Source organism: Lipotes vexillifer, unplaced genomic scaffold (assembly GCF_000442215.2).
Source record: "Lipotes vexillifer unplaced genomic scaffold, Lipotes_vexillifer_v1.1 scaffold1518, whole genome shotgun sequence".
NCBI classification, from domain to species: domain Eukaryota; kingdom Metazoa; phylum Chordata; class Mammalia; order Artiodactyla; family Lipotidae; genus Lipotes; species Lipotes vexillifer.
Genome location: NW_006789830.1, coordinates 715,485 through 724,571, shown reverse-complemented (window position 1 = coordinate 724,571; position 9,087 = coordinate 715,485). Strand labels below are relative to the sequence as shown.

General features: G+C 47.5%; 1 protein-coding gene across 1 annotated transcript in view; it reads left to right on the top strand.

Moving 5' to 3' along the window:
• Positions 1–293: 293 nt before the first annotated feature.
• The window catches only part of MARCHF4 (membrane associated ring-CH-type finger 4), a 104,896-nt gene continuing 96,102 nt past the window's right edge, over positions 294–9,087 (top strand). The window contains exon 1 of the mRNA XM_007462854.1: positions 294–981. Within this exon, the coding sequence (XP_007462916.1) occupies positions 487–981 (495 nt within the window). The 5' untranslated portion in view covers positions 294–486. The remainder of the gene's footprint in view (positions 982–9,087) is intronic.

The window sequence follows — 9,087 nt, the reverse complement described above, 5'->3', positions numbered from 1 at the left end:
CCACTCCAAATTTTATTGATAACCTTCCCCACCCTTTCATATGAAAGAAAAGATTTCCCACTGCCTAGGCATTTGAGAAAAACCCAATAAGCCTCTCCTGGGGAACTTTCTAACAATTAGACCTTGATCTCAAGGCCCTGACAACCCATCCTCAACATTTTTTTTTCCTACCCCCCTGCCCCTACCAGTGCCACCAGGTCAAAAGCAAAAAGGAGACACTCTGAGCAAAGCTTAATGTTGGGGTAGAGGTGGAGGGGCAAGAAAACTTTTGTTGTTGTTGGGCTTTCCAGGTAGAGATCAGAAGCAGTGGCTCGCAGTCGTCAGTCAAGGGGGCCATTTATTTGCTACTTGGAAGGGAGGTAACGGGAGCCAGTGCGAACGAAGCCTCCCCCCATCACACAGATACACTGTGGACCCCCTCAAACGATCCCATCCTCTGCAAAGACTCCGCCTGCCCCTACCGGTCTCTCTGCTTCCACCGGGCACATGCTGATGCCCCAGAGCGGGCTGCCCTGGTGGTGGTGGTGGTACTGCTGTGCCTGGTACCGCTGTGGATTGTGCCTCCCAGCCCGCCAGATGCTGCGCCACCAGGGTCTCCTCAAGTGCCGCTGCCGCATGCTCTTCAATGACCTGAAGGTTCTCCTCCTGCGGCGCCCCCCCCCAGCGCCCCTGCCCATGCACGGCGAACCCCAGCCCCCCGGCGTGGCAGCCAACAACACCCTTCCGGCTCCGGGCGCCGGGGGGCGGGCAGGCTGGAGGGGGCCTCGAGAAGGCGTGGCCAGGGAGACCCCTCCCCTGCCACCTTCAGTGGAAGATGACTGGGGTGGCCCAGCCGCAGAGCCACCTGCCTTGCTGCTCAGCAGTGCCTCTTCAGATGACTTCTGTAAGGGGAAGGCTGAGGATCGCTACTCACTGGGCAGCAGCCTGGACAGTGGCATGAGAACCCCGCTCTGCCGCATCTGCTTCCAGGGGCCGGAACAGGTGAGACCCTTTTTCCCTTTTCCTGCTTCCTTCTGGGATCTCCAGGTCTCGCAGGTTGCTACTCGCCTACTTGCCCTGGGGAACCGCTGTGCTGTTTCTAGTGTGAGGACTGTAAGTTTTAAGGGCTCCACAATGATGTCTCATGTGGTTAAGTTTGCCCAAGAGGTGTCTGGTGCCTGGCGGAGCCTGTTTGGTGGCTCAGTTGTACCCCATTTTTGCATTTTCCTTCCAATGCTCAATTGGAATATGTTCAATTCCATCCAAAAATTCCATAAGCATCCTCAGAGTAGAAGATTCAGAAGTTGGAAGGGGTGAAGTGAAGAAACTTGGTGGTACATTCATGCTTGTTGCCGAGATATCCTTGTATCTGATTTGTTGTTAGTGACATTTCCCCAGCCCATCTTCAGTTCCAGATTCAGACTTCTTCCCTCTCTGATAGTGTGTGGAGTTCTTGTCCTCAGCAAGCCTATGCCTGTTCCTTCACTTTGATACTAACCCCTCCCGTATTATATTGACATCCACAGCAGTCACCGAGGAGGAAATGCAGAGGGATTGTAAGTTCATGAAGACTATACAGTTTGTTATGACACTTCTTGGCAGACTCAAGTTTTTCTAGGTTGAAAGCAGGTAGGTAAGTAGGGTGAGAGTGAGTGTAAGGAATATGGAGAAGGAAGTAAGGAGTCTTGTCATAACTATTTCCCTTCTCAGCCCTGAAGCACACAAACTTAGAAAGTCCCTTAAACTCTCCCCATCCAGGATAGGAGATGCTTAGTACCTTATGGACCAGAGCCTTCCCAAGGCCAAGGGTTCTCCCTACCACATTCATTCAGATTTTCACAGACATACTCACCCCACCCCCTCTAGCTCCACTTTCAATCTAGTTTCTGCAGTGCTGGATAGTATGTGCACATTCTTCTAGAATCATGAATTGTGGCAACACTTTCCACAGAATCCCAGATCAGAAAGGTTCACCTGAAAATCTGATCTAGTTAGCGATGCTGGTGAAAGAACATTCAGTTGCACCCTGGGCAGGGTTATGTGGTCACATCAGCCACTTCTCCACTAGTTTCCCAGAAGTGGGGTAAGACCTCTCGGTGCTCCTTGGACAAGTGATGGTGTAGCAGGATGCCGTGCTGGTGCTCCAGAGTGGCTCTGGTTCTTGTTGAAGGCTTTCTCTGTGAGAGTCAGGCTTCACTGACATTTTCATTCGTTTTGTCTTTGCCCAGAATGGGCAGGGCACTTCAGGGACAGATGATGACTGGGGCCGTGGCCTGGGCATTATGACAGGAGGTGATGTTGATCTCAGTGTGAATAAATGTCTCTGAGAGGCTGAGGGCTGGGTTCCTCCTTCTTGTGACTAGGATTGCCTGAAGTCCCAATTGGACTGCAGCCCAGAGCCAAGGACTCTTGTTAGGCAAGAAGGCCCAGGGTGCCTGCACTGTGCCCCTCTTCCAGTGCTAGCCCTCCAGCACAGACACAAGGAGGAGTGGCGGGGCTGAGAACAAGAATTGTGCTTCACTTTAGGACGCTTCCGGTCAGCATCTGCCCCAATCAGAAGCCCCATCTTCTCAAAAAAAAAAAAAAAAAAAGGATTTATTTAGCTTCCTAACTTCTTAAGCTATTTCTTTCTTCTTCCATGTGCCCTGGTTCAGGTCTGCATGTCACAGGGGCCACTGGGAGTGTGGCTTCTGGCAAGAACACCCTTGTCTCTAGAATACAGCAGGACTTGGAGTCTGTTCTGGAGGATATTTGCCTGTTGTGTGAACTTCAGATTTCTTTATACCCTTGAGCCCCTTTTCCAACTTCTGTGATTTAGAGGAACCTTTTTCGGTTCTCCTCATTTGCTTATACATGTGTTGAGAGGATCCGGAAGATAATGAGCCTGAAAATGACTTGAAAGTGATTAATATATAATGGCACGTATTTTGCTCCTGGAAAAGCAGTATTTTGCTAAATAAAAAGGAAAAAAAGGATTATTAGGAATATTGTGAAATACCCTCACGTGATACAGGGTCTGGTTGGAGGTTAGGAGCTTTCCTTTCTTGTTTGTTATTTTTACAATGTGTCATAAATAAAGCGTGGAATAAAAAAAAAAGCTAACACCAATAAAGGAATGGGCTCTGTTATTATGTGGGAGGGATAGGGGGTCACATTGATACTCAGACTGGATCAAATCAAGCACTCCCTGCATATGATTATTATACTTTGGGTGTTTGCTTTATTTGCGCAGCAGCCAGGAGATTTTAATGGGATTGTGTTATTAGTCCTAAGAGTAACATGTGTTAGATGTGAACACATTTTCCCACTTTTTGCTTGTGTTTCTTCACAGTATTTCAATGAGGAAGGGAGACAAAGAGGAGGAGGTGGGGAAAACTCTCTAGAGAAGGAAGAGAGGGAGAGAGACAGTCAGACACAGAAAGTGAAAAGCTGAGATTTCAGTATTTTGTTTTCTGTGCAAGGAGGGAGCTGTCCAGCAATTGTCCACACGTGGCCCTGAATGGAGTGCAGACAGTCTGCAGTCTCAGTAGCTGAATGTCTTGGTCTTTTCTCTGCCCAGACAAAGGAACTGAACAGCTCCCCAGTCTTTTGCCACTGCTCCAGGGGCTAAAAGGCTGCCAAAACTGAAAATTTGGTCTCTTCCTGCCAATGGCTTGAAATGTATGTGGTGAGGGGCAGGAAACTGAAGGATCCAGCTAGTTCCATATTTGTACATATCTATAAAGGACTTACTACTTATTCATTCACACATGCATTTATTTAGCAAATGTTTGTTGTGTACCTACAGCATGCCAGCTGTTGTTTCAGACCCTGAGTATCCAGGAGTGAACAAAACAGATGAGGTCTCTGCTCTCCAGCACCTAGAGTTCTGGTGAAGATGCAGAAATAAACAAGTAAACTAGTAGACAAATAAAGTGATTTCAGATGGCGTTGAGTGCTGTGATAAAGGCAAAACAGGAAAATGAGTTAGACAAGAATGAAAGGGAGGGCTTGGGAGCTACATTACACAGAGTGACCAGGAAGAGCCTCCCTAAGAATGTACCATCTGAGCTGACACCTAAGTGATGAGAATGACCCAACGATGCACACACAGGTCTAGAGGAAGAGTTTTCCAGGTGGAGGACACCCAAGTGTGAACAGGCTTTTAGCATGTTTGAGAAATAGAGAAGATAGGAGGAGGGAGACGGATGGGGTGTGAACAAATGCTTTGAGGGCCAACTTGGCTCCAGGCTGGACAGCTGACTGAGTAGCCACTCTCCCCTCAGCCAGTCACTCAGGTGGGACGGGGGTCAGTTGATCAGGGACCTGCGAGAGTGTGGGACAAGAGCCTGGTCGGCAACACTTCACTCTCCATTTCTGCTTGAAGCTCCACTAGTTCACGTCAAGGGACCATGTGCCGTGGTGGGCAAGCTGAGGTCTCCGAAGCCAGATGGCCCCCGGTTTGAGGCCTGAACAATTTACACAACTTCTCTGTGCCTCAGGATTCTCATTTGAAAACTGGGATAATAATGATAGTCCCCAAATTCATAAGGTTATTCTGAGCATCAGATCAGTCCACACAATTAGAGCCATGCTGTCACAGTGTTTGTTGTTGCTGTTATCTCAGAGGCAAGAGACAGTGCCCCTCCCACACACCTCGTTTAAAAGGAAAAAGTGTGCCCCAGCTCCCAGTCTGGCAGGAGGGCTGCTGTGACGTGGTCTGTCTGTGGTAGTAGATTGCATCTTGCCCCCTCACAATGCTCTAGACAGAATGCTGTTCTTCTGTTTCCATCATCAAAAGTCTATATTAAGTGCCTACCTGTGTGGGCTGCTCTGCTGAGCAGGGTCTGGAGACACAGGGCAGATGTGGCCCTGCCCCCTCAGGGAGTTTCACAATCTAGCCCAGACATCACAGAGGCTTAGAGAGATCGAGGACACACAGACAGGGAGTCGCAGGTGAATTACAGTAATATTGGGGACGAGAAAGAGATGCATGCTTAAAAGCGGCTAGTGTGTGGGGTGCCTATTCAGAGAGACAAGTGGATGAATTTGCTACCTTTTCCCCAATTAGTCAGAGAAGGTTTCTCTCCTGCTGCTGCAGACCAAGTGAGAAGAAATAGATTTCGGCTGAGTTTAGACAGCTGGAAACGGAAGAGATGTGAGACATACGGATACCTTAACAAAGAGGTGAAACCACCTCCCAGGCTGCGTCAGCTGTGGAGCCCCTGGAGTGGCTACAAAGATGGAATCTACCATGGCAGTGTGGTGATGGGGCATCTGTTTTGGACCTAATGAAAAGCAGGAAATGAGTCTGGAAGAGATTAACAATCTTGGTCTGCCTCCCTTATGCTTCCTAGGGTGCATTTCCCTGAAGCTCTGAGTTCAGAAGGGGCAAGCGTAGTGTGGAATATTTTAGTCAGTGTTTTGGGATCTCAGAAAATAAGAGAAGGGCTTTGCAGGGCTCAAGGGAACCTGGAGACCCCAAGATACAAGGAGAACCCTGGGAATGGAGATCAAGCAGAGCATTTTAGGAGAGACCCAAATGGTATATTATTTTTCTTAGAAATATGGTTCCACTTTACATTTCTTTCTGTGATTAATTAACTAATATCTGTATCCACAAAGAATAGGCCCACCCCTAACATTTATGGACCCCAGGGCAAGAGTACGGATGGAGGCTCACATATCATAGACCAAAATATTTAAAAGTAATAAATCCAGCTAACAAACTGTTAAACAAAGTGCATTTTATCCTTCTATCCTGACAAATATACCTTCAAAACAACCTGGAAGACAGATTTGAGTTTAAAACTCTTAGAGTCCTCTGAATTCTGTACTAGCCAAATGAGGATATCTGGCCCTTGGTCAACAGGCCACTCTGATTTGATTCTCTTTCCACTGCTGGCTCCATCCCGCACCATAATAAGCCTTGGACATACATGTGTGGGCACACCCACTGGCTTGTCCAGGCTCTATCTATACCACCTCCAAAGAGCATCCCCTTGCCCCCCTCCCTTTGATTCTGAAGAAAGAGAACCATGAAGGTTTTGGGAGCAGTCTCATGGCTGAATAGGCAGGCATTCCAGGGTTCCAGGTAACTGAAGCATGTTCTAGAAGGAGGATGTGGGTCCTTGACCCTGTAGGCGCCTCACCCTATGGGAAGCATGCAGCTGAAGAAGGGCCAGAGTGGAGGCTTCTATAGCAAGGGGCCCTCTTTGCCTGGGTCTAAGGGAGGTACTGCGAAGGGACGGTAAGATCCCTGGAAGCAATGACCTGGTTGTGTTTGCTCATCAATCCAGTTCCTGGCACTTGCTTCACGCTCTATAATTATTTGTTGAATGAATGAGCCTTTAGAGTTCATCCAGTGGGCAGCCCCACAGGTAGGGGAACTGGGGAGAAGAGACTGCAAGAGAGAAGAATATTCACTGGCATCAAATGCTGACCGCGTGTTGTGCGCAAGAAGGGGCAGACCTGTTCTGTGGAATCACAAAGTGCAGTGCCTTGGCCAGTGATGGAATCTCCAGGGAAGCCAACTTGGGTTTTGATATCAGAAAGAACTTTCTATCAAAGCTGTCCCAAGATAGTATAGGCTGCCTTAGAAAGAGGGCTCAAGTGGGCAACTGGAACTAGTGACCCTCAAGATCCCTTTTGAGCTTGAGACTTGGGGTTCGTTATGAGATTTCTTGGGGTCCAGAGAGATTTTTAATCTAAGCACAAATAGATGTCTGCATCCCTTCCAATTCAAGGGGTCATCTAGTCCCAGAATATCTATTTCCCGTGTATATAATACATGGCATGGAAAAATGCATCTTCAGCAAAGATCGCAAAGAATATTCTCTGTCCTGTGTTTATAGAAATCCTAAGTTGTTGGCAAGCATGTGATTGCTGCAATTCTGAATTTACACCATGCACATACAATAGGAGAGCAAGCATGTCATGAATGGCAGGGAACAGATACCATCATGGACCTAGGATGCAAAACCATCCCAGGAAAGGGGAAGCACACTTGCCACACCTTCCCCAAAGTCATGAGTGAGCTGTTTTCATTTTCCCATCTGAGATTTTTTTTCCCACTGTAGTTTTTCAGTTGCTACATCTGCCAGTCCTGGTCCTATTTAAACTGGAAGGTCCAAGGACCACTTCCTTAAGGTTCTCACCAGTGCTCTAATACTTTATTGGGAGATGATGTAAGGATGTTCAAACCTCACCATTGGGTCCCTGGCTATTTTCCATATTTAGCTATCTATTCTTTACGTGCACACACATGCACGTGCATACATGTGAATAAAGTGTTGAGTGAAGCTGTCTGTCATTCACAGACAGAATTAGGGACTGGAGGAAGGGAGACACCTGGTGTCTTGACAGTGGTGGAGTGATTCTCACCTCAACTGTCTGTAGATCCTCTGTACGGTGTTCACTTTGGAGTAATCCTTCCTCACTTGCCAGACTGCATCTGTTTGTGGTGGTTGGCTAATTTATTGGGTGGGGTTTCTAGCTGAGGTCCCCATACAGAGAATTGCTTAATAAAGCCAGTAGAGCAGGAGTGAAATATGCATTTCAAAAGAGCCTGGAAGAAGAAAGGAGAGATACTGGGAATCAATCTCTCTCCCTCTCGCCTCTCTCTCTAAAAGAGCCTGGAAGAAGAAAGGAGAGATACTGGGAATCAATCTCTCTCCCTCTCGCTCTCTCTCTCTCTCTCTCTCTCTCTCTCTCTCTCTGCTCTTTTTTCCAGCTGGTACGTTGGAGAAGCCCAGTTGTGGTTTGTGAGTTGGGAGAGGGGGGTAGGTTTGACGGGGAGGGGATACTCAAAGGAGTGTGGGAATGAGCTAGCTGCTTCTTGTTTGATGAGAAGGAAGCCAAGTTGGAAGTGAGCCCGGATGTGAAGGAGCTGGCAAGTGAATACTGTGCGGGCTGAACTGTATACCATCCCCCTCTCAAGAGGTATCATATGTAAGATAGAGTCACTTAGCCTCTGTGAGTATTACATACAGTACACATTTGATACCTCCCTCTGTGTATGTTAAAAGTAGAAATGGGACTCACATGGGAATGACTGACGCATGACAAAATAGGTGAAATTGAATAAGTTATCATTTGAGTTCTAGGTAGATGCAAACTGTCCACAAAGAAGGGGATCTGCGAATAGAAGCTCTGTCCAACTCTGTGATCCAAGCCCACAAAGGGGACACACAAGCCCCAGTCTTGCACCCAGAGCAATTCTCATTGCTCTGATGAGAATATCTCCAGGGCCTGTGCTCAGAGGTGTTGAGGAAAACAGATCAAATTAGCTTCCTTCTTTATTGAAAGGTTACTCTGGATGTGGTTGAAGAGAATCAACATCAATTTCTCCAGAAGAAGCCTCTTGAAACCACCCTGGTGGCTAGCATAGGGCTCTGCATACAGTAGGGATTCAGTATTTGTTCATCCTTTCCCCTCCATCCTGGTACATGTTCAGTCCAGACTGATAGAGTTATCTTTGGTTCCTAGTGTACACGTAGTAGAAGGCATATTTGCTTGTGTGTACATGGCCACATATGTGTATGTATGTGTCTATATAAATTAAAATGCCAAGCAAGGGGGATATGGACAAACCCTTGAGATACCTTTCACCCCATCCAACCGCCTTTTCTGATTCTATAACGACAAATAGCAATGATTCTTGTTCTAGTAATCACAGTGATCATCATCCTGGCTTGCGACCACTTGACCAGGAGCAGATCTTTTCTCGTACAATTTCAGAAGGATGGGAAGAACATGGGATTTCAAGTCAGAAAGACATGGATTTAAATCACAGTTTGGGCCCTTCCCAGCTGGGTGATCTTGTGTGACTTATTTAACCTCCCTGCACCTAGATTTCATTGTTTATAAAACAGGAATAAAATACTGAGCTTGGGCTTCCCTGGTGGCGCAGTGGTTGGGAGTCCGCCTGCCGATGCAGGGGACATGGGTTCGTGCCCCGGTCCGGGAAGATCCCACATGCCGCGGAGCGGCTGGGCCCGTGAGCCATGGTCGCTGAGCCTGAGCGTCCGGAGCCTGTTGCTCTGCAACGGGAGAGGCCGCGACAGTGAGAGGCCCGCGTACCGCAAAAAAAAAAAAAAAAAAAAAAAAAAAATTAATTTGTGTTTACAT